The 25548-nt window shown below is 39.7% G+C and overlaps 1 protein-coding gene across 1 annotated transcript in view; it reads left to right on the forward strand.

Annotated features, from left to right (window-relative positions):
- The first annotated feature begins 1066 nt into the window (after positions 1-1066).
- The window catches only part of RGS9 (regulator of G protein signaling 9), a 107884-nt gene continuing 83402 nt past the window's right edge, over positions 1067-25548 (forward strand). The window contains exons 1-2 of the mRNA XM_036756212.1: positions 1067-1123; positions 14190-14286. Coding sequence (XP_036612107.1) covers positions 1067-1123; positions 14190-14286 — 154 coding nt within the window. The remainder of the gene's footprint in view (positions 1124-14189; positions 14287-25548) is intronic.

Below are 25548 nucleotides of genomic sequence, written 5' to 3' on the forward strand. Positions count from 1 at the left end.
AAACAGCATCATAAGTTATTCTCCATTCAGGATAAAAGGCTATGCCATCTCGAGGAAAATATCTCCAACTTCTTCTTATACAGTTCCATCCTTCGCCCTCCATCCCCAGCTCCTCAATGCCTACAAAAAGGTGGGGAGAGGGAAGGGGGAAAGCGAGATTCTTCTCTGTGACCATTTTGAGCCATAGAATCGCACGGTTGGAAGGGATTTTTGAGATCTTCTAATCTAACCCTCTCATTTTATGGATAAGGAAATAAAGAGCCAGAAGAGAAAGTGGGTTGCTTAAGACCACCCAGGTAGCTTAGAGGCAGCTAGAAGGCACAACTAGGAGTAATGAATGTCTGAATTCCAATCCCACTCCAGACACTCACTAGTTGTGATCCCTACTAGTGTGATCCTAGAAAGGTCACTTAGCCTTTGTCTGCTTCAGTCCCCTCATTTGCAAAATGAGATCAAATGAGATAATATTTCTAAAGTGCTTCGCAAACCTTAAATCAATATATAAACGCTAGTTACCTCTATTATTACTTGCAGACTTCAGAATTTGAATTCAGATTCCAGTGTTCTTTATGCTCCTCTCCACGTTTATCATCATTCTTACTAAATGTGCTATTGTATATTTGACAGCATCTGTCGGTGAATGAGGGACTGAAGTAGCGTGTTAGCCTTGTCTCTATCTATTCAAGACGGGAACAGAGTATCCTCAGCTCCCTCATGACCTCATTGGAATGCTGATGTAGTCTTGGATGGGTGCACGCCCTCCCCCTTGTGGTCAGATGGCATAAGCGCAGCTCATGCTAATGAACACAGAACCACTTGCTGATTGGGTGGGTGCCTGATTCCACAGCTGCTTTTCAAGCAGCTCGCAGAGCCAGACCAAATCATAGCAACAGCAGCAGCAGCAGCCAGCACCTTCCTACCACCCTATTCCTTATCATTACCTCTCCTTATCCCTAGACCATAAGATTTCTTGTCTTCTAAAATTTTTCTTTTTGCCTTTTAAATTTATTTTTAACCACCACACCATCACTTATTTAACTGATTCTGAGACTGTTCAGTTTCCAGGATGATAATCAAACATCAAGGCCAGCAGTACAGGCCAAGAATGGCATTCCTCAGAAAGGTAACTAGGGGAAAGGGAAAATAGGTGGGGAATAAAACCAACTCTTCGTTAGGAGCCAAAACCTGGACAATACCTACAGGTTTAGAAGTTGCGGGAGGGGGATAGAACTGAGGAGCAGGTACGGTCCCAGGAAAAAGGCATTTATTTTCAATCGTTACCACTAATGACTTTTGGTCAATGTATTGTGAAATGGTGTTTGTGTTTGTTTAAAGAAAAAGCTATTTTGGTTTCCAAACTGACTGGGTATACAGAAAGAATCAAAACCCACAAAGCTCTTGTTTGGGGCAGTGTGTAGATGAAAACAACCTGTTAGATGAGAAAACTGGGTATTAGGGAGCATCTCGGCAGAGGTGTATCTGGTCCAGGTTTTTCCCTCCTTGTGTAATAGGCGCTTGGCTACCAAATGTATCTTCTACTGAAATTGATTGTTTCCTGAACTGAAATACAATATTTGAAAGTTTCTTTTTGTTTGCATTACCCTACATAGACCATTGTAATGAGGTATTTCATAGGGGCATTAGTCATATTTGAATCTGTATATATTTATCCTTTTGTGTCCACACTGACTCTCTCTGCTGTTTCTCTTGAATTACAAAGGTTTGTGGTACTAAGCAACCCAGAAAACTAAGCATCGTCCAGTTGTATACGTGGGGTTTGCTGAGCCCCGTTGAAGGAGGAAGTGTTGTGCTTGGCCTCATTTTGTTTCAGCTTCTGTTAGAGAGGGGTTTAAGAAAACTGGAGTGGAAAGACTTGAAGGGGATTAGACATTAATCCACCCTTTCTCCACTTCCCCCCTCCCTGTGGCTTTATCTGGGAGTGCTGCACATCTTCTTAGGCTTATCTTTGGGAACAAAATTAGCTGAGTCCTCTGTGATAGATATAGTCCCTTACTTCAGGTTGGTGATGGAGTCCCAGCACCCGAACAGTCAGAAAATATGTCCACCCCCTCTAAAACTCAGGAACCTATCTCAGTTAGTGAATGTAGGAGATTCATCAATGAAGCGTGGGGACCAGAGCATTAGTCTGTCTAATTATATCTCAGAGATCCTTACATTGGATATTTTAGTATCTTCCATGCAGAGAGAAACCAGTATCAGCCAAAATTTTAAACCCAATTTTTTGAGGGCTTTACATGTGTATCTATTATCTTTGTTCTATTTCCTCCTAACTGAAAATTTCCTTCCCCAACCCCACCTCCCAGTTGAGACTCAAGATCATCATCCTATCCTTATATGGAAACCCCAAACTAAATATTAAGACTCCTTCTTTTAATTCTGACAGGCACATTTTAGTAGCCAATGAGTCATTAAGAAACTGTCCTGTGGAAGATGGATTAGACTTAGTATACTTGGCTGCAGAAGGCAGAACAAGGGGCTATAACTGGGAGTTATAGAAAGGCAAAATCTGCTTATGTACTATGTAAAGAAAATCTTCCTAGCAATTAGAGCTGTCTAAAAATGGAAGAGCTACTTTAGAAGTTGTGAATCCCCCCTCACGGGAAGGAGTTTCAATAAATGCTTTAACTCTTCTGCCTTCTACTTAGAGAATTCCTTATATCCTGTGATTCTGGACCATTCAGGCATATTAATGGTTATCTTTGAAGTCATGAATTCTGCCTTACTGATACATCCCTTTATCTTATTAGACTTCCTTTGTTACTGATGATGATAATAGAGTTCTGAGGGAACTCACATCTATTATCTCTCCTTAGTAGCATGTAAACAGCTCATGTTTGTTTAGTTCCTTATGATTGTTCAATTATATTTGCCTTTTTATTTTTCCCTTTTTAACCCTCTGTATTTTGAAGTTTCTATGCAGTTCTCATCTTTTCATAAGGAATGCTTTGAAGTTCTCTATTTCATTAAAGGTTAATTTTTTCCCATCTGTGGGATTATTCGGTTTTGCTTGGTAAGTTATTATTATTATTTATTGTGAGACTAGCTTTCTCTGTCTGGAATATTATATTCCAAGCTCTCCATTTCCTAATAGTGGTGGCTCTTAAATCCTGTGTGATCCTAACAGTGGCTCCTTAGCACTAGAAATTCTTTCTGATTGCTTGCAGTATTGTTTTTTTTTTTTGACTTGTAAACTCTGAATCTTGGCCATAAAATTCTTGGGAATTATTATTTTGGGTTTCTTTCAGGATGTGCCTGGTAGATTCTCTCATTTTCACTTTGCCCTATGGTTTTATGAGAGCTGGAAAGTTTTCTTTTATTATTTCCTGAAATTTGATATCTAGGGTTTTGGTTTTTTTAATGCATAGCTTTCAGGTTGTGTAGTGATTCTTAAATTACCTCTCCTTGATCTGTTTCATCTTGGTTGATTTTTTAATATGAGCTACCATTATTTTACCATCTCTCTTGTTTCATAGATCCATGAACTTTTATTTCATCCCTTATAATTTTTAAGGAGTCTGTTGCTTGGTCAAAGTTTTGTACCTCTTGTGTCAAGTTGTTAATTCTCTTTGTAATTCTGTCTTCCATAGCTCTCATTTCTGTGCCGTTTTTTCTTGTAGAGCTTTCATTTCATTCATAAAATCTTTTTTTTTTTTTTTGGTGCTCACTTCATCTTTTCTAGGAATTACAGTTGAACTTGTGTCCAAACTGTATTTTCTTTAAGGCTTTGCTTTTAGATGTTTTGGAGTCTTTCTCTTTTTCTAGGTTTATGACTTGAGTGTTCCTGTCACCAGCTCTTCTCCTCCTTCTCCTCCTCCTCCTCTTCTTCTCCTTCTCTTCCTTCTCCTTCTTCTCCTCCTCCTTCTCCTCCTTCTTCCTTCTTCCTCCCCTTCTTTCTTCTTCTCCTTCTCCTCCTTCTCTTCCTCCTTCTCCTTCTTCTCTTCCTCCTTTTCCTTCTCCTCTTCCTCCTTTTCCTTCTCCTTCTTCTTTTTCCCCTCCATCTTCCTCCCTCCTCCTCCTCCTCCTCCTACTTCTTCTTCTTCCAGCCTTACTTCCTGACTTCTGACTTTGTGTTGTGGCTGAGCTCTGTGTACTTTTGGAGGGATTGACTTGGTTGTTCATGGCTCTATTTCCCATTTTGCTGCTGCTTTGTTGGAGGTATGGGGTCTTAGTTACAGTTGAAGCTGGAAATCTTCATGCTTTCAGTGAAAGCAGTCTGACCAAGGGTGAAGTCTGAGAACTGACTTCCTGGCTTGAGCGCTACAAGTTCCTGACCTGGGTTTGGGTCTGAGCGATGCAGACGTGGGCTTGGAGCTTTGGTAGGTTGCTGCTGGATTCAGCCACTGTCAGTTGGAAAGCTCTTCAGGTTCAGAGTGACAGACTGCAGGTCTGTCTTTGACATGGGCTTCCTATCCTACTTATTACATGTCAGGCTTCAGACGGAGCTGGGGCTAGGGCTGAATCTGAGAACCTGAACCATTTCTGAGTTCAGAGCCAGACAGTTGCTACTTTCTTCTTTACTTGCTTCTTGATCAGTACACAGCCTTGGACCTGCAACCACCCCTTGCCCTGAATCCTCGTCCCCCAGGCCCAGGTGCAGATGCCCTCTTCAGTCAACACTGAATATATGACCCAGCACTGAGTAGTAAGTGACAGGGTTGTCAGCTGGCACCTGTTCTTACTCCCCGCACAAGATCATATGAGATCTGGGACTTCTTCTTGCCCACAGCATAGCTACTGCCAATCATCCAAACACAAATAAAGCACATAACTTTTGATTTTTTTGGTCATGATTAAGATGAAAAAAAAGTTCAATTAAAACAAAAATCTACTTTCTCTTTCTCTCATTATCATATCATGTGGCTCAATAGTATTCCAATTCATTTACCATAATTTATTTACCCTAACTGATAGGCACCACTTTAGTTTTCAGTTCTTTGCCACTGTACAAGATATTGCTATAAATATTTTAGTACATATGGGCATTTTTTCTTTCTTATAGCTTTTTAGGGGTATAGGCTTAGTAGTAGTATAACTGGGTCAAAGGGTATGTCTAGTCAAGTAACCTTTGGAGCACGGTTCTATAACATTTAAAATTTTTTTAATGTTTTTTTTGGGGGGGAGGGGGAAGGCAGGGCAATTGGGGTTAAGAGACTTGCCCAAGGTCACACAGCTAGTAAGAATGTCAAGTGTCTGAGGCTGGATTTGAACTCAGGTCCTCCTGACTCCAGGCTGGTGCTCTACTCACTGTGGCACCTAGCTGCCCCTGTAACATTTAAAATTAAGGTAAACTGAGGCACAAAGTTCTGAGCATAATCAATTTATTAGTAAAGGGAACATTTACCAAAAAATAGGTTCTCAGCTTCCCCAGCAAAGATAAAATTCAGAGTCAGGGGGACAGCTCTCTTATAGATTCGGGGAGTACAGAAAATAGGAAAGCTAGCATCATAGATAGAAGAAAATATGATTGAGTGGAAATTGGGAATGAGGGCTAGTAACAACTCCCTTCTTCTCTTCTGTGACTAAGAAATGGTAATTGTTAGAGTCCAGCTGCATCTTCGAGGAAGAGATAGCAAACCAGACTTTGGATAACAAACAAGACTTGGTTACCCTTGAAAGATAGCTTTGTGGTGTAAAGATACTAGACCATACTCTCTAGTGTCCACCTGCCTTCTTCGAAGATAACAGATTTCTTTGACGCAAGAATAGAATAATGATTAACAGGAGAACTGGGTTTCTAAACTTAACTCATTACAACACAGCTAAATTTCTGAACCAAGTTTAAGAAAGAACTATGACTTAGGCAGTTATAGGATAAAAATCAATTAACTGTAAGTAGGATCAGTTAAAAAAAGACACAGAATCAACCTGATTATTTAAGTTCCAAAGTGCTTTCTAGAATGGCTGAACCGATTCACAGGTCTATTAATAGTGTATACACTGGGACTGGTAAAAGCGAGCTGGGCAGAAGAAAGCAGTCTTCTCCTTTTCTTCCTCTTCCATAGTAATCTGATTGTATATCCTATTTAAATTCAATACCGATAAACATTGTCTACCTTTCCAGGGCATAACATTGAACCAATGGGATGATGCATCAGTCCACTTTCATTCTTTTGTTCAAAGTGTGGTAGCCTACATACATATGTATCTATATGTTCTTCTTTGGCGCGATGACTATAGGTGATGGACTATTAGACTCTGTGATGAAGCTACTGACCAGTTAGTTTATTGGACTGAGCGGGTAGTCAAAGATCAACTCTTCTACACTATACACTGTGCCTTGCAATGTATCTTAGAATAACATTAGCTTTTGGGGATTGCCATTTTACACTATTGACTCATTTTGAGCCTGAAATCCACTAAATCCCTCAGCTCTTTTTGCTCTGACCTTTGTTTGTGAAGCTGTTTTATGGAACTCAAGTGTAGAACTTAAAATTTATTCTTACTATATTTCAGCTTATTCAATTCAGCACTGTTCTAGCTTGTGGAAATCTTTCATAAATACAGAACCCATTATGCAGTATTGTCATTTGTCTAAGCTCAATGTTACCTGCAAATTCAATAAGTGTTCCATCTGGGCTTTCTTCCATGTCATTAATAAAAATGTTGGACAGATTTATGGGATGCTCCATTAAAGAGTATCTGCCAAGTTCACATTAACACCTGAATAATTATTCTTTGAGACCAATAATTTGACCACTTCCAAATGCACCCATCTCTACTATCATCTAGCCCCTATCTCTCCATCTCACCATAACATAGAATCAAAGAATTCATCAAATACTTTGCTGAAACCTAAACATGCTGTTTTTAGCATTCCCATGATCTACTACATTGATAACTCTGTCATAAAAGGACAGGAGAGTAGCCTAGCGTGACCTATTATTCATGAATTTGTATGTGCTAGAATTTTGCCAAGAATGGAAGGCAAGTTCACTGTTGTATTATTTGCCAAATCAATCTATTCTTTTTTTTTTAACTGAGACATCATTTGCCCTTTACAATCCTTTCACTTTCTCCCAGCATCTTTCAGAGATGACCAATAATAGCTCAGTAATTACAACTGCCAGTTTTTCATTACTCTACAATTTAATTTATCCAGGTCTGGTGATTTAAACTCATTAAAAGCAGCAAGATATCTTTTGATTGTCCATTTACTTAACTTGGGTTTACACTCATTCCTAGACATTTCGAACCTCAGAAATTTAGTATACTAGGAACAGATGCACTGAGAGAAAGACTGGATTCCTTCTTAAGTTTAAATTCTGAATTCTGAATCCCTGGCTCAGGTGGCGCCCTCCTAAGGGCTAATCTAAATATTATTTATTCATGCCTTCAGAAAAATCTATATAGGCAACTTAACACTTCAGCAAGAGTGGGATAGGGCATTCTCTCTTTCCAACATTATGTACATTGGAATTAGATCAGAGCATCAAGTCCTCCATCTTCATGGACAGAATCCAGTTCAGAAAAGATGTACATGAGACACAAGGAAGATTTTCTTGATAATGAGGGTTGTTAGGTTCTGAAGAGGTGATGTGTAGGAGGCTGTGAAATTTCCTTCTCTGAAGGTCTTAATAAATAAAGTAGGTCCTCATTTGTCTGTGATTCCAGGTGTATTTCTATTTGAAAAGGGTTGGTCTAGATTGTTTTGCAGGTGCTTCCCAACCTTTGGGACTCTGTGACCTTGATACATACCTAGCCTTTTGGGATCCTAAATAGAATTTCCAGAATATAGTCATAGAAAAATCTATCAGAGCCCTTATGGGCAGGATAGGATCTCTTAAATATTTCTGTGCTACCCACTTCTCTCCCACACCCTTCCCTGTGTTGCACAAATGCTAAAAAGAAAAGCTAATCTCACTGTATTTTCAAAAGGCTCTTTAGTTTTTTCCATGTGATCCTCAGAAAGATTATTTTTAATTTTATAGGAATCTTTTAAGTGTCATTTTTTTTTCCTTTGGAGAAAAAAAAAAGGAACTCAAGAGCCTAACTCAGAAACCAGGTGCATCTCCTTGTATCACTATTAACCATTCTCCTCCCATACGAACAGAAAGCTGCGGGCTCATCTAATTTTTTTTTTCAATGTGACTTCTTACTTGGACACCTGAAGTGTATAGTGAGAGGGAAAGATAGATGTGGAAGATGCATGGTGCCATGGATTTCGTGGTGTAGAAAGAGAACTAGATTTGGAGTCGGAAAAGCTTGGTTCAAATCCTGGCTCTGATGCTGTATTAGCAAGGCAATAATCACAATATAGACAATAATTGTCAAAATGCCTATGTGATTCTGTTTTGGAAAATATAAGAGACTGTCCACATAGAAGACAGAAGAAGTAAACCATTTATTCAGACACCAAAGAACCAGATTCCAAAACCAGTAAGCCCAATCCATCATAGCAGCAAAGAATTCAATACACAATATCACAGCAGAAACCCACTCCTTCCATAACCTTCCTGCCCCCTGCTGAGGCCTTGCCACCAACAATCACTCACAGGACAGCACATGTCTGGTCTTTCCTTCATCTCTAACTGCTCTGTCAGCATTTCCTGTGGCACGCTTTCCTTTTCCTCTCAGCAAGCTCCTCCTACCACATGTGACTTAGGTTTCCTGTGACATAAGCAGGTCACATAGGCCTATTAATGGGTGGGAAAGATCTTCAAATTTAAATTGTCATTCCAGACACTTATCACTTGTGTGACCTTGGGTACACACTTTACCTTCTGGGCCTCAATTTTCTCATTTGTAATGTGAAAGGATTGGACTAGATGGATTGTAAGGTCCCTTCCATCGCAGTCCTATGACCTATCCACTTCCTACTATATCTATATCTGTATCTGTATCTAGGAAACTTGTCCAGGTTACAGATGACAAGTTATCTTAGTGTTTGTTTGTTTTATGGAGGCAATTAAGTGACTTGTCTAAGGTCATACAGCTAGTAAAAAGTGTCTGAGGTCTGGATTTGAACTCAGGTCCTCCTGACTCCAGGCCCATACTCTATCCACTATGCTATTTAGCTGCTCCACTCTGTCCCCTGCTCCCCACTCCCACCCCACCTTAGTGTTTTTAAAAAGACTTCTCTGCTCAAAGAGGAGGCTGAACAGTTGGCCTCTCTGGGTACAAATGTATTTTGTATCTTCAATTCAACATGTTTTTGTTAAGCATATAATATATACCAGGTGATTGGGACACAAAGGCAAAAATCAAATAGTCTCTGACTTCAAGAAAGTTACTAATTAGAAACAGCACATACATAGATAAGTAAATATTATATCTATGTATATATATACATATATATATATACATATCTGTATCTATAGCAATATTAACTACCCCTCTATCAAATTGAGATGGTTCTGGTCACTTTGTCCTTCACTACCATCCCTGCTCATCATCTTCCTTGGGCCCAGAGAAATGGGTTCAACTAATTGAATACTTTTTCCTATGGTGACCAAATTCTTAATCACAGCTCTCCCTGAAACTCCCCGGACACTTGTAAAAAAAGTTATTTTCAGAGTTAAAATAACAAAAACAAGTAAATAAATTGTAAACAATTGTAAATTAAAAACAAGTAAATAAACAAGTAAAGCAATTTCAAAGGTGGGAACACTAATTACTGGGGAAATTAGGAAGTGCCTCTTGTAGAAGGTCTTGAGGGGAGTTAGGGGTTCCAAGAGGCAGGAGTGAGGAGGGAAAGCATTCCAGGCCTATGGAATAGACTATTCAAAGAGGAAGAAGATGGTGTGTGCAAATAATAGAAAGAAGGACAGTTTGGATGGACAGGAAATAGAGCACGTGAGGGAGAATAATGTATTATCAGCCTGGAAAGATCTATTGGAGCCAATTTGTGAAGGACTAAATGCCAAATAGAGGAGTATCTATTGGCCATAAGGAACCGGTGGAGCTTCTGAAGCAGAGGAATGACATTGTATCTTAGCCCAGCAGCTGATGCTACCTTCTAGCCTCCCCTCTATGGGTGTTTTCAATTTGCCTCTTTTCCCTGCGATTGTGTCATTGACCTAGTGGCCTGAAAGTCTGCCAGACCTTGTCATTGAGGAAAGCCCGGGAACAACCGCTTTACTTTTCTGTTCCAGCCCCACTCCTTTCCCCTTCCCCCCACCCCATCCCAAGGCTTTGATGAAAACAAAACACATTTCTAAATTGGGAGCCAATGGGAGCTGTCTGGAAGTCAAGAGCGTCTGTTTACATATTAGCTAACTGTCTGTAGCTGTTATCCAGGGAATGATGAGACTGAGACAGAAGAGACATCTTTGCTAGCATTTGTTTACACATCCAATTACAGTGGCAGAATTCCCAAAATTGTATCATCATTAGTATGGCACTTGATTTGGTTCCAGAGACCCAAATAATAAATCCTGTCCTCAGCATCTTAAGATAATAAATTTAGAGCTGAAAAGGATATTGGAGATTGTCCTTTCAGAGACTGTTCAACTTCTCCCTCATTTAATAGATGAAGATCCTATGGGCATAATCTGACACTTTATGAACTTTTGACTTTCCCAGGGTTGCTAGTGAAAATAGCTAGTAACAACTTCTCTGAGCTTCCATTTCCTCATCTGTAAAATGGGGTAGCAAGGTGGCATCATAGCGCGTAGAGTGCTGCACCTGGAGTTAGGACGACTCATTTTCCTGAGGTCAAATCTGTCCTCAGACCCTTTATTATCTGTGTGAGCCTGGTCAAGTCACTTAACCCTCTTTGCCTCAGTTTCCTCATCTGTCAAATGATCTAGAGAAGGAAATGGCAAACCACTCCAGTATCTTGGCCAAGAAAACCCCAAATGGGGTCTCAAAGAGTCAGACACATATGAACAATAACAGCAAAAATGGGACTAGTAGTAGTATCTGCCTCATTGGATTGTGATGATCTAATGAGATAATGTATGTAAAGAGCTTTGCAAACCTTAAAATGCCATGTATAAATATGAGAATTTATTGTTAACTAAGCATTCCCTGTCTATTATTTTAGGCTTAATTTTTTTAAAAGTATGTTTTATTAAAGCCACAAATAAAAGAAACCCTGATTCTGAACATTTGGCACCACCCAAAGAAAATATCCTTCTCAAATTCTATGATCTAGCCATGTCAGCCTTCAAACTGTCATGTGTTCCTCAAGCATAATATACCACCTATCATTTCCATGTCTTTGCAGTGGCTGTTCCCTAGAACACACTCCCTGCTCAGTCTTTGCCTCGTAAAATACCTACAAGAAGCCTTCCCTAACCTTCTCCTCATCTACTTTGGATTTTGTTGTTCAGTTGTTTCAGTCCTGTCTGACTCTTCATGACCCCATTTGGGGTTTTCTTGGCAAAGATACTGGAGTGATTTGGCATTTCCTTCTCCAGCTCATTTTACAGATGAGGAAACTGAGGCAAACAGGGTTAAGTGACTTGTCCAGGGTCACACAGCTAGTAAGAGTCTGAGGTCAAATATGAACTCATGAAGGTTAGTCTTCCTTATTCCAAGTCTAGTACTCTATCCATTTCTCCACCTAGCTGCCCTACTAGCTATCTCCTGTTTTTGTATTTTTTACCAGTACGTACATAGATCTACAAACAAGTGTTGGCTCTCCCAATAGAATGCGAGCACTTGAGAATAGAGATTGTTTCATTTTATAAATCTATATCCCCAGTGCCTGGCACACAGTAGATGCTTAATGAGTGCTTATTGATTTATTAATTAATAAATCTGGGTTGCGCTATCCCACAAATACATAGAGCATCAATGGGAGGAGGAGCCACACATAGAGTTCACAAGTAGAGAGGAACACCTGTAGCCAAAGCACAAGTAAGGAAGAACAACTTACATCTCTGATGTTTCCAGACTGCTGGAGTCCTTGCCCTGCTCTCACTGACCTGGGGCTTGCAGATTCCACTGGGTGCTGTTACACCATAGTCACCATGACCTCCTGCCTATGGCTCCTCTGAAATCCTGGCCTAGAGAGCTACTATCTGTTTTTCTAGAAAGATCTGGAATGATTACCCTGGAATAAATAGGAGCCTCCATAATTCTGCTTTCTCAGTCTTGACTCTGAGCATTGTCTTCTCCAAGAGGAGTGTGGTACTGGTCCCAGGCTCTTCTGGAATGGACACCTGCTCAACTTCAAAGCTGGATTCCTCTACGCGCTTCTGTGGCAAAACACAATTGCTGATGACATGAGAAGAGAAATCCCTGCTTCCCCCAGCATCACCCTGAAAAATCCAAGAGGTGTGAGGGAAAGGACAACATAGTGAACTCTTGACAGCTGTGTCCTTCTCCATAATTGGTTGTCTTTTAAATTCTCCCCAAAGATCAAATGTTAGAAAGGTCAGCTCTGCTTCCTCCCCCCCCCCCACTTCAAAATTTTCAAGGCTCAACCCCCAGCTAATATTCTTGGCCTTTGTATATGCAAATGTGCCCCTCTGAATCTAGAGTTTTTGAAAGCTTGAAAATACAGCTTCTTAAAGTCTGAAAGGGGCACACCTTTACATCTCATTGTCTCTGTTACCTGTCTCTTAACTACTATAACTTCATCAGGAGGATTATGCGGACACGGTTGATCAGAGCTTTCCTATTTAACATTTTGTCTAAGAGCTTTGAACCTTCATGTATCTCCTACACTCCCTCTCCTACAGGAGCAGTCTCTTTTCCATATTCACACTTTCTGCTGACTGCTATCAAGAAAGCATCTGTTGCTAGAACAAGGTTCAGATGCCTTCTAATGCACCCAGGCCTCCTATAAAACAAACTCAGAACTCCGAGCCTTCTGCTACCCTCTAAGCTAACCGATTCAGCTGTACGAAAGCTACTTTCCTTCTTTTTATGAAATGCTCTCTTGTTTAGGGGCCCACTATAGACATGTTTTGATATTTGGTTAAGTTACATTAAGTCAAGAAGCATTTATTAAGTGCCTACTATGTGCTAGGCATCTTTCTAAGTGCTGATGATACGAAGGAAGACAAAAAAACCCCAAAACCCAGCCTTTGTTTTCAGGGAGCTTGTTTACAGTCTGATGGGGGAAGCACTGCAAACGACTATGTACTAACAAGACATATAAAGGATCAATTGGAGAAAATCTCAGAGGAAGGCCCTAAGATTTAAAGGAGATCCGGGAAAGGCTTCTTGCAGACAGTGGGACTTGAGCTAAAACTTTTAAAAGTTAAAACCAAAGGAATCCACACTCTCCTGGCCTCTACCTCAGAGAACACCTCTTCTTTCAAGATGCCTCTCAAGCATCACTGGCTACATAAAGCCTTTCCCAATCACATCAACGGTTATCTGGCATCCTCCTCTCAAATGATATGGTATTATGTAATTGGCAATTAGGTCATTCAGTGCAGACTTGAGCTCAAATCCTGCCTCTGATACCAACTGTGTGATGGAGGACAGGTTCTTTGACTTCTCTCAGCCTCGGTTTCTTCATCTGTAAAATGGGGATCATCACAGTGCCTACCTCCCAGGGTTGTCGTGAGGCTCCAATGAGTTAACATGTCAAAGATGCTTTGTAAACCCGCATAGATGCTATTATTACAATTGTTAACTACTTTGTATTTATTTTCTTTATATTATTCTTTATTTACATGTATACATATATATGTATACATATATACACACACCTTTGTTGTTTCTCACCTTATAATGTGAATTTCTTGGAAGTAGAGATTGTTTTACAGTATTAGTATCTCCAGTGCCTAGCATAGTGCCTGGAACATGGTAGATGCTTAATAAATACTTGTTGATAGATTGTAGAGAAACTCACTAAAGTCCTACTCCAATGCCTCATTATGCTAGGGGGAACCCTGGTTTCTCCAAGCTTGTGTCAGTAGAGTGTATGCTTTGAGAGGTCCTCTCAAGTTGGAAGGTCTTCAAGTGTGACTCAAGTGACAGATGATGTCTGTCATTTGAGGACCAGATGAACTGGATGGAAAAAAAACTACAAATACTTTTATTTATGTTTTATTAAAGTCAGAAATAAAAGAAACTTGATTCTGGATATTTGGCATCACACAAGTAGAATATCCATATAAGTATGCCAAATATCTAGAATCAGATTTCTTTTTCTTCTGGTTTTAATAAAACATACATAATTTTAAAGAAATTTAAAATCTGAGGAAATAGACAAGAAATGCTTTTTTGAGACTCATCTTTTGACCTCCCTCTATTCTGTCTTTCAGATTGAAGACTTGGTGAAGGAGATGCAGCACCCAGAGACGGGAATCAGAATGCAAAGCCAGAGGGTCATGATCACTAACATCCCTCATGCAATGACAGGTAGGGCCTGGTAAAGACTTGAGGGTGTCCTGGAGCTGAGGGTTGTGCCTGGAACAGAATGTATTCTTGTCACACCAGTTGGATTAAGTCATAAACAGGAAGCGATAGAAGTCAATTCTAAAATAAGATTTTGATGTTGTAATTCCCAGTGGTGAGAACGGAAAGAGGTGACTTGAATGCATCATTTCTTGAAACCATTTCTCCTAGAAGGCACCATTTAAAAGAAATAATATTTTATTTAAAACAGTTGGTTTTTATGACAAATCCACTTCTTGAAAATTTGCTAATTCCTTCTCCTTTGCTCTTTCTTATAATAGAAAAAAATGAGCAAAACTGATTGATGCAATGATCACAACTGACAGAGCATGCAACATTTTGCATTCATAGTCTTCCATTTTTTAACTATATTTTATTGTATTCAAATATCAAACATCTGGAACCAGTTCTGGTCACTGAGTTCTGTTTTCTTTTTGTATCATCACTTTTAATATTACTGTAACAATGGCCATATTTTTTCTTGCTTTTGTTTGCTTTGCATTCATTCAGGATATCTTTCTATCTTTCTCTTAATGCTTCATATTCATTGCTCCTTATAGTACAAAAATCTTCCGATACATTAATGGAGCAAATTACAATTTGTTCAGTTATCCCTAAATTGAAGAGCACCTACATTATTTCCAGTTCTGTTGCTAATATAAAAAGTGCTACTATAAATATTTTGTTTTATACAGAAATTTTTTTGTTTGTTTCGCTATAGCCATGATAACTAACATTTCACTGTCAGGTTGCTAAATTCTTCTGTAAGGGAGATGAGCCTTAATAGAAACATATATCCCTGTGAGCTGTGATCACCTATTGTCTCTGTATTTCAGTTGGATTTAAGTCCTTGATTTTTGAGAGCCAGGACGTGTTTCAAGGTAGAACCTCCCAACACAGGATTAATTTTGGTAACATCATTTGTGGGCAAGGTATTCTGAGCTAACAAGTCCATTGGTGAAGAATTGCTTATGCTTTCCCTCTTAATTTGTTATAAATTTTCATTTTTAATATTGGCAATTTGTTTTTTCTCTTTTAAAAAATCCCCTAATGGTTATTTATTTTGTTATTCCCTTTCTCCCATCACCCAACAAAAAGAGGTTCTAGTTTTTTAAAAAAATTAATTAAATGGTTCTTTGTTGTTGGTTTTGTATCTTCTTTAGTTTTCAGGCAATTTTTATATTTAGTTATAATTTTTTTTGATTTTATAGTTTTTAAAGTAGTTTGTGCAATTCACTGATGTGTTTTTCTTTTTTATTGATGACTGTGTTCAGAATTACGAATTTTCCCCTGGAGACTGCATTGACTACTTCCCAAAAGTTTTGAAATGTTGACTCATTCTTGTAGTTTTTTGTTGATAATATTTCAATTCTTATAATTTGTTCTTTTACCCATATGTTCTTTTTTAATTTTTAATTTTTTTTATTTTCTAGTTGCATGCAAAAACTTCTTTTTTGTTTTTGAACATCTGTTTTTTAAAACTTTGAGTTCCAAATTCTCTCCCCTCTTCCCTTCCCACTCACCCTCCCTAAGAAGTCAAGCAATTCAACATAGGCCATATGCGTATCATTATGTATAACCCTTCCACAATACTCATGTTGTGAAAGACTCACTATATTTTGCTCCTTCCTAACCTACCCCCCTTTATAGAATTTTCTCCCTTGACCCTGTCCCCTTTCCCAAGTGTTTGTTTTTGATTACCTCCACCCCCATTGCCCTCCCTTCTATCATCCCCCCCTTTTTATCTTCTTCTTCCTCCTTTTTTCTGTGGGGTTAAGTTACCCAAATGAGTATGTCTGGTACTCCCTCCTCAGGTCAAATCTGATGAGAGCAAGATTCACTCATTCCCCCTCACCTGCCTTCTCTTCCTTTCCTACAGAACTGCTTTTTCTTGCCACTTTTATGCGAGATAATTTACCCCATTCTATCTCTCCCTATCTCCCTCTCTCAATATATTCCTCTCACATTCCTTAATTTTATTTTATTTCTTTTAGATATCTTCCCTTCATCTTCAACTCAGTGTCTGAGCTCTCTCTCTCTCTCTCTCTCTCTCTCTCTCTCTCTCTCTCTATATATATATATATATACACACACATATATACATACATACATACTCACATATACATATATATACATAAACATATATATAATATATATATATATATATATATATATATATATATATATATATATATATATATATATATATATATATAAATATTCCCTTCAGCTACCCTAATGCTGAGGTCTCATGAATCATACACATCATCTTTCCATGTAGGAATGTAAACATAACAGTTCAACTCTAGTAAGTCTCTTTCAATTTCTTTTTCTTGTTCTTTTTCTTGATTACCTTTCCATGCTTCTCTTGATACTTGTGTTTGAAAGTCAAATTTTCTATTCAGCTCTGGTCTTTTCACTGAGAAAGCTTGAAAGTCCTCTATTTTATTGAAAATCCATATTTTGCCTTGGAGCATGATACTCAGTTTTGCTAGGTAGGTGATTCTTGGTTTTAATCCTAGCTCCATTGACCTCCAGAATATCATATTCCAAGCCCTTTGATCTTTTAATGTAGAAGCTGCTAGATCTTGGGTTATTCTGATTGTGTTTTCACAATGCTCAAATTGTTTCTTTCTGGCTGCTTGCAGTATTTTCTCCTTGATCTGGGAGCTCTGGAATTTGGCGACAATATTCCTAGGAGATTTCATTTTGGGATCTGTTTGAGGAGGTGAATCGATGGATTCTTTCAATTTCTATTTTGCCCTGTGGCTCTAGAATATCAGGGCAGTTCTCCTTGATAATTTCTTGAAAGATGATATCTAGGTTCTTTTTTTGATCATGGCTTTCAGGTAGTCCAATAATTTTTAAATTCTCTCTCCTGGATCTGTTCTCCAGGTCAGTGGTTTTTCCAATGAGATATTTCACATTGTCTTCCATTTTTTCATTCCTTTGGTTCTGTTTTATAATATCTTGATTTCTCATCAAGTCACTAGCTTCCACTTGCTCCAATCTAATTTTGAAGGTAGTATTTTCTTCAGTGGTCTTTTGGACCTCCTTTTCCATTTGGGTAATTCTGCCTTTCAAGGTATTCCTCTCCTCATTGGCTTTTTGGAGCTCTTTTGCCATTTGTGTTAGTCTATTTTTTAAAGTGTTGTTTTCTTCAGTATATTTTTCAGTATTTTTTTGGGTCTCCTTTAGCAAGTCATTGACTTGTTTTTCATGGTTTTCTCATATCCTTCTCATTTCTCTTCTCAATTTTTCTTCTACTTCTCTAATTTGCTTTTCCAAATCCTTTTTGAGCTCTTCCATGGCCTGAGACCAGTTCATGTTTCTCTTGGAGGCTTTTGTTGTAGGCTCTTTGACTTTGTTGACTTCTTCTTGCTGTATGTTTTGGTCTTCTTTGTCACCAAAGTAAGATTCCAAAGTCTGAGACTGAATATGGGTGTGTTTTTGCTGCCTGGCCATATTCCCAACCAACTAACTTGACCCTTGAGTTTTTCAGCGGGGTATGACTGCTTGTAGACGAAAGAGTTCTATGTTCCAAGCTTGGGGGGATGTGCCAGCTCTGCCACACCAGCACTCCTCCTTTCCTAAGAGTCCCCAACCCGGACTGGACTTAGATTTTCAGCAGGCTCCTCATTCCTGCTCTGATCCGCCACTTAATTCCTCCCACCAGGTGGGCCTGGGGCCGGAAGCAACTGCAGCTGTAGTTCTGTAGCTGCCCCACCTCCGCTGCCCCCGGGGCAGTAGCCGAACCTCGAACTCCTTCCACTCCCGCAGCTTTTCCCACTAACCTTCTCTGTTGTCTTTGGTGTTTGTGGGTTGAGAAGTCTGGTAATTGCTGCAGCTCACTGATTCAAGGCGCTAGGGCAATCTCTGCCCGGCTCCTGGTCTGGTTGGTCCGCTCCGCCCACGCTGGGCTCTGCTCCACTCCCCTCCCAGCTCCGTGCAGGATAGACCTCACCCAGAGACCATCCGGGCTGTCCTGGGCTGGAGCCCTGCTTCCCTCTGCTGTTTTGTGGGTTCTGCAGTTCTAGAACTGGTTTAGAGCCATTTTTTATAGGTTTTTGGAGGGACTTGGTGGGGAGCTCACACTAGTCCCTGCTTTTCAGCCGCCATCTTGGCTCTGCCCCAATTTCATCTACCCATATGTTCTTCAAGATTAATTACTAAGTTTTTCTACTTGAATGTTTCAAATGCCTTTTATTGATTATTTTTTATATTGTGACCAGTAAAGAATGTTTACTATTTCTTCTTTTCTGCATTTGTTTATAAATTTATGTGCTCTATCACATTGTCAATGGTATCAAAGACTCTAAATTTCTCATTTTATTCTCTAATGCATTCATTTCATCCTCCCTTTTCTTTCCTCTTAACATCAACAAAATCAGCAGAAAAAAATCTCTTGCCCTGTATTTGTCTTTCTTTACGACTCTTGAAGACAGTAAGATTTTGAAGGAAAACTTGTGTCTTCTCCTTCTTTTAGAATGTAAGCACTTGATTATGTATGTTCCAATGACTCAAATGGAATTGCCTTTCTAGGTTTCTTTTGTCTCCTGTGGTTAAATATTAGAGGTTCTCCCCAGCTCTGATCTTTTAATCAGGAATTCTTTAAAGTTCTCTTTTCTATTAAAGATTCACACCCCTGCTATAGCAAGGTACTTTTTGGGGTATGTTATTCTTGGCTTTGAGTCTTTTTCTTTTTGGAATATTGCATCCTAAGATTTTTTTCTTTTTTTGTACTAGTTACAGAATGGTCTTGTGTGATCTTGACTCTGGTTTCTTGGTATTTGAATTCTTCCTGCTGCTTGGAGTATTTTTTTTAACCTAGAAACTCTAGATAGGCATAAACAATTTGTGAAATCCAAAGAGTTATCCTTCTATCTTCCTATCAATTTATATAAGATTTTTCCCAAAGCAGGCCTTAGAGCATTTAGTCTATCACCATTTTGGATCTCTATGACTAAAAACTATATACATCTACTTTAGATCATTAAAACTATACAGTCTAATCAGCCCCTCAGGCCCCAAGGCCTGGGTAGTACAAATAACACCAAAGACCTCCTTTAGCATGACCACACTAGGACTGAAGCCATATTTTGTGTCCAGGGATAAATTATCTAGACGTTAATTCTAAGTTAACAAATAAATTATCTAAAGAGAACATTACATGAGGTATACTGCCAACAAAAGAAAAAAAACGGAAGTCACAGTTAAAACTATGATCATACTTTGAAGTCAGAACAGCTGTGGTGTGGTCAAGCCATTCACTGGCGAAATTCATAGTGAAACTTGTGAGTAGGACGGCAGCCAGGAGCAGAAAACCAGCGGCACTTGAAAAGTCTCTCTGCCCCAAAACATTTGCAAGATATTGTTGTAAACAGAAGATAAAAGCCCCCTTGCTTGCAACTTTGCCATTAGCTTGAGATGATATTCTCTCTCATCTTGCTCTGCTCTGCTCTATTCCTTGGTTCCCTGACTGCCATCTCTTCCTGTCAGGGAATTCTCCTTCTAGGGGAGGAGGACCCTCTGGACCCAGAGTGTAATTCCCCAATTTATCTGGGGGTTCCATTACCCACTCCCTTACTTTATCTATGGGCTAGGCAGAAAGAGTATTTGGATGACACACTTTCCCCATTGTCTATTCCCTCCCCATCCCTTCCATTCTCTCCCACATGATCAGGATTCGCTGCTTCTCTCTCTTCTGCCAAATCCTCCTTAGTTTTCAGGGTGATGACTTTCTCAAACCATTCAGAGAGAAAGGTAAACATGAGATTGAGGGGAACATCTTGTATGGTGCTGGAGGGAAAATAGGTCCCTTGATCAAAGAAAATGACAGTGATGTCTGTCAAGAAGTAGGTTGTCCACAGAATTATTTTGTCCAACTGAAGAGATGTTTGGTCTAGTAAGTATTGATGTGGTCCACCTGAATGTATGCCAGCAAAATTCTACCACTTAATGGTCCAATCACTGGAGTTTCCAGGCACCTGACTACTCAGCAACCGGGAAGACTGTTCAGGTCCCCCATCCCTTCTTACCATAATGTAGCATATACATATCCTATTTTAAGGTTTTCAAAGTGCTTTACAAATATAATTTCGTTTGATCCTCACAACAGCTCTGGGAGATAGGTGCCATTATTATTCTCAGTTTTACAGATGAGGAAACTGAGGCAGACAGAAGTAAAATGTTTTGTCCAGAGATCCACAGCTAGTAAGTCTCTAAAGCCAGACTCCAGTTCTAGTATATTGCACCATTTAGCCACCTCACCAGAGACAGAGATGCACACAGCAGAGAATCTGAAGTGGATGCTGCCCAGCATGGGTAGAACTCTCTGCAAACCAAGCAACTCCAAGGTGAGATCAGATCATTCATATCCTTACAAGGAAGCATCTTGGTGACCAGTGCTGACAATGGCAGAGAAAGGCTCTCACTGGGAATATTGAGGAGGTCAGTGACTTTTCCTTCTAAGGCACAAATGGGTCCAGGCTCAGCACACTCCTTGACCTTCTGCATTCTATTAAAGTTTATTTCTGTTGTGACTGGAGGGAACAAGCATTTATTATGTGCCAGGCGCCGTGCTAAGCTCCTTACAAATATTATCTCATCTGATCCTTGCAACAGCTCTGTGGAGGAGGTACCATTCTTCTCTTCACTTTCCAGTTGCGGAAGCTGAAGCAGAAAGAGGTTGAGTGACTTGTCCAGGATCACACAGCTAGTAAGTGCCTGAGGCCAGATTCGAGAATGGAAGACTCAGTTAGTAACTCAGTAATCCCTGGGGGCACATCACAGATGAACGTTAATAGTATCAAATAACTTGGGTGAATCAATGGGTTTTTGATGAATTCTCCCCACTGTAATGGACTGGGATGATGAAACAACAGCCTAATCTGGGACCAAAGCCCATAAACCCAACAAATCCATTTCCACTATATATCCAGGCACATGTATAACCATAATAGGGGTACCTATAATTTTGGTTGTCCTCTTGCCTTTATCTGGAACAGTGGTCTTTTTTTTTCTTAATAATACTTTTTCCCAATTACATGTAAAGAGGATTTTTAACATTTCATTTAAAAATTTTTTTGAGTTCCAAATTTTGTCCCTCCCTTCTTCAACTCTGACCCCTGCCCCATGATAAGCAATTTGATAGGGTTTTGCATGTGCAGTCATGCAAAACATATTTCCATATTAGTCATTTTTTGAAAGACACAGAGCAAATGAAAAAAATGAAAAAAAAAGTGAAAATAGTATGATTTGAATCTGAATTCAGACTCCATCAATTCTTTCTCTGGATATGAATCATGAGTCCTTTGGAATTCTCTTGGATTGGACAGCGGTTTTTTGTTTTCCATGTAGTGTCTCCCTTTAAAGCTTCCACCTCCATAGGGATTTCATGTTCAACTTGAATAGGATTTCCAAGGGATGATGGCCACATGACTCCTTGTGTCCAGAAGATCTCTAAAGAGCTGAACCCCACCTTCCATTAAAAAAAAAAACATCACCTAGGCCTAGGGTCTCTTATACCCTCTTCGTTTGATGTCAAGAACTGAATGGAGAGCTTGACTCCACTCCTGATAATCTTTAAATTCCATAAATTCAGGGTCCATGGGAATGGGTGGGGTCTGACAAGATGGTAGGGCTGAAGGCCCTATTGCCCTAGTTAGGATAAAGAGAGCTGCTTATCAGTTTCTCTCTTATCAAACCCATGTTTTAAAGACCAAATTCATAATTCCTTCTTAGACAAGTTTTTCTGTCTCCCCGCCCTTTCACGGGGGAAGCTAGGTGGCCCAGTGGATAGAGTGCCAGACCTGGAGTCAGGAAGACTGATCTTCCTGAATTAAAATTTGGCCTCAGACGCTTACTAGCTGTGTCACCCTGGGCAAGTCTCTTAACCCTGTTTGCCTCAGTTTACTTATCTGTAAAATGAGCTGGAGAAGGAAATGGTAAATCACTCCAGTATCTTGGCCAAGAAAATCCCCAAATGGGGTCATGAAGAGTCAGATAGGACTGAAAAAGACTGAACAACCAAAAAACCCTTTCACAGGAGGTCACAGGAAGTGAAGTACCATTACAGTCTGCTCAACATCTGTGGGGCCTATCTATTCTAGAAACTTTAAAAACATATCTGCCCAATCCTGAACAAGAACCAAAGGGCAAAGGCCCATCGCAAGAGACTGCTTCTATACCGGAGGAGCTTAGCTCTAATGCCTCTGAAGCAGGCTGTGCTCAAGGGGCCGGGTGGGGGGGGGAGGGGGGGAGGGGTGGCTCTTTCAGAGGATCAGTATTATGCAGCCAATCTAGAATTCCCTTTATCTTTCAGATAATGAACAACTTCCCTACTCAGTCTCTAAACTGGAACAGGATAAGCATGGAATTTGTCCTTTGTTGGCCAAATTTGCCTATTCATTCCTGAGCTCTCTGGAACAGAGAGGCAAGTCTCCTATCCTGGCAGTACGGGGCATCAAAATGAGCTAACAAAGAGTTAATCCCCTCAATTTATGAAATTCAATCTCAGTAGATTAATCCAAAAGAACCAGTCGGGCAAGAGTGTGATGGTAAATGTTTAATGACTGGCTCTCCTTTAAAAAGTACACAGGACACTCTTAAGTTTAATCTGCATTTTTAACACTTACTCCATCACTTTCTTGAGTCTAGGAACTGACAAAACAATAAATCAAACCTGGATTTGTAGGATTACTCATTTCTGTGGTTTAAATGCTTATACTGAAAATATAACAAGAGGTAAGATGTCCACCCCCACCCTGGTCCCTGAGTCAGGTCTCTGTAGGTTCTCCCTTCTGGTAATATTTAGCCTACAAAAGGTTTATCTCCTTCCTTGAATACTTGTTAATCTCTTTCAATACACAACCCCCTATCGGAATACCCTTGGGGGTAGTGGTTAGGTATACTGGAAAGATCTCAATCTGGAGAGGATGGGTTTGAGAGGGGAAAGGCCAGTGTTTGCAACCAAACAGACAGGAGGAACCGATGTGGAAGAATTTTACTTACTCCATTCCGTTCCTACCCCTCTACTAACAGCGCGAATTTCCTGGAGTAAGAAAGTTAAACTGGGATAATGATTAAATGGCCACTGAAAAGGGGTCTGGGGGGGATGGAGCCCCTCCCCTCTGCAGCCAGATTGTCAGAAAGTCCATGGAGACACTCTGGTTTCTGTCCATACACAGCTAACTTGGCCTCATTTAATTTCACTTTTGTTAATTCAGTGATGGATTTCTAATAGCAATAAGCAGCAGGTAAGACATAATGAAATGAATGGTGTTTTTATTTTCTCTCCTTTGGAACTTAACTGGGTCTGTAGGCCTGGCTTTGTCTTCTGTGGTGCCAAGAGGATTGCTGGCTTCAGGCTCCTTGGAGGGTTCCCAAACGTGCCACTGTCTTGTCTCTCTGTACAGTGACCTGCCAGTGTTCTTCCTCCATTGCCATCTTTGCTTAGAATGCCTCTAGATTTCTGCCCTTTACTTCTGAAGTCCTAGGCTGGATGGAAGTGCTTACTGGTATTTTTCTTTAGTTTTTTTCTTTTTAAATTAATATTTTATTTTTTCAAAAATTACATGTAAAATAATTTTAACATTCTTTCTTCAAATTTCGAGTTCCAAATTCTCTCCCTCCCACCCTCATTGAGAAGGCAAGCAATCTGACATAGCTTATATTTTCTTTAGGTTTTCTTGTTGTTTCTTCTAGTGCACTTTTAAATCTTTGATGGGGTACTTGTTGGGGGAATTAGGCTGACTATAACCTTTTACATTTTATCTGACCCAGAAGCTCCCATGGCATTTTAATTCCACATTTGATTCTGCTTTATATTTTGGGGAGAACTAGAGATATACAGTCTCATTATGGGCGCCTTTTTTGCTTTAAAAATATTTGTTGGTTTTTTTTTAAGTGTGGTAGAATTTTGGTCAGTAAGGGGGATACTGAGAAGATAAGTGTGGTAGTATAAACTTATTAACCCTGCTAGTGGGGAGGTTGTGGTTGATGAGTTCTGAGCTACAGTAGGATAAAGCTGATTGAGAGTTCTAAGGCTAGCACCAATACAGTAAGTCCCTGGGAGGGACTAGGCTATCTAAGGAAGGGGTGAACAGGCCCAAGTCAGAAACGGTAACAGCTCACTGCTGAGAAATGGGGAGGTCAGTGAAGGGTGGCTGCATTTCCAGCCTGGCTGGGAGAGGGCAACCTAGTTATTAAAAAAAAAATGATCCTAGGAAGACTTATGAACTGTCACAGAGTAAGCAGTAAGCAGAACCAAGACAACAATATATATGACTATAACAATATAAGTAGAAAGAATGAAAAAATGAAATTGTCTGCTACTAGCACCTTCACCTTCACCGAAGGAGAAGATAATCTAAGATTGATTATAACAGATCATGGATCCATGTAGGACCCCATCAGTGGGACATCAGGTAAGATGATACACATACACACACATAGATACTTAGTACATCCTTCTTATACATACACACACACATACAGTGGTATCAGGGAAAGTGGTTTATGCTCGATGCGATAGGATTTCTGAATTAGTTATTATTCAATCGTATCCAACTCTTCGTGATCCCCTTTGGGGTTTTATTGGCAAAGATACTGGAGTGATTTGGCATTTCCTTCTCCAGCTCATTTTACAGATGAGGAAACTGAGGCAAACAGGGTTAAGTGACTTGCCCAGGGTCACGCCTCTAGTAAGTGTCTGAAGATGGATTTGAACTCAGGTCATCCTAATTGGGCACTCTATCTGCCTGTCACCTAGCTGCCCTCTTCTGGGTTAGAGTAAGAAGGATATACTAGGTGAAGGCGAGGGTGGCAGTAGCAGGCAGTTGTATCAGACCCTAGTCTCAGAGGTTGGCTTAAAATCATAACCCTGAAACTTCTTTACTTTTCCCTACCTCCAATACCCTGTGACTTTCCAGTTGCTGCTAAAAGAGAAGATATAGAGAATCTATGTATTCTTTAAGTCAGTTTGAATAAAAGTAAGTCAGCAAACCTGACAAATTCTGACTCCTTAGAGTGTGGGTTTTAGAGATCTCTCTTTTGTGTCATGGACCCCTTTGACAGTCTGGTGTAGCCTATGGACCCCTTCTCAGAATAATGTTTTAAAATATAAAAGATTACAAAAGAAAGCAATTATATTAAAATACAGTTACCAGAATACTCAAACAAATGAGCAAGTTCATAGAACCCTGGTTAAGAACTCCTTCAAGAGAC

Source organism: Trichosurus vulpecula, chromosome 4, assembly GCF_011100635.1.
Source record: "Trichosurus vulpecula isolate mTriVul1 chromosome 4, mTriVul1.pri, whole genome shotgun sequence".
Lineage (NCBI taxonomy): Eukaryota > Metazoa > Chordata > Mammalia > Diprotodontia > Phalangeridae > Trichosurus > Trichosurus vulpecula.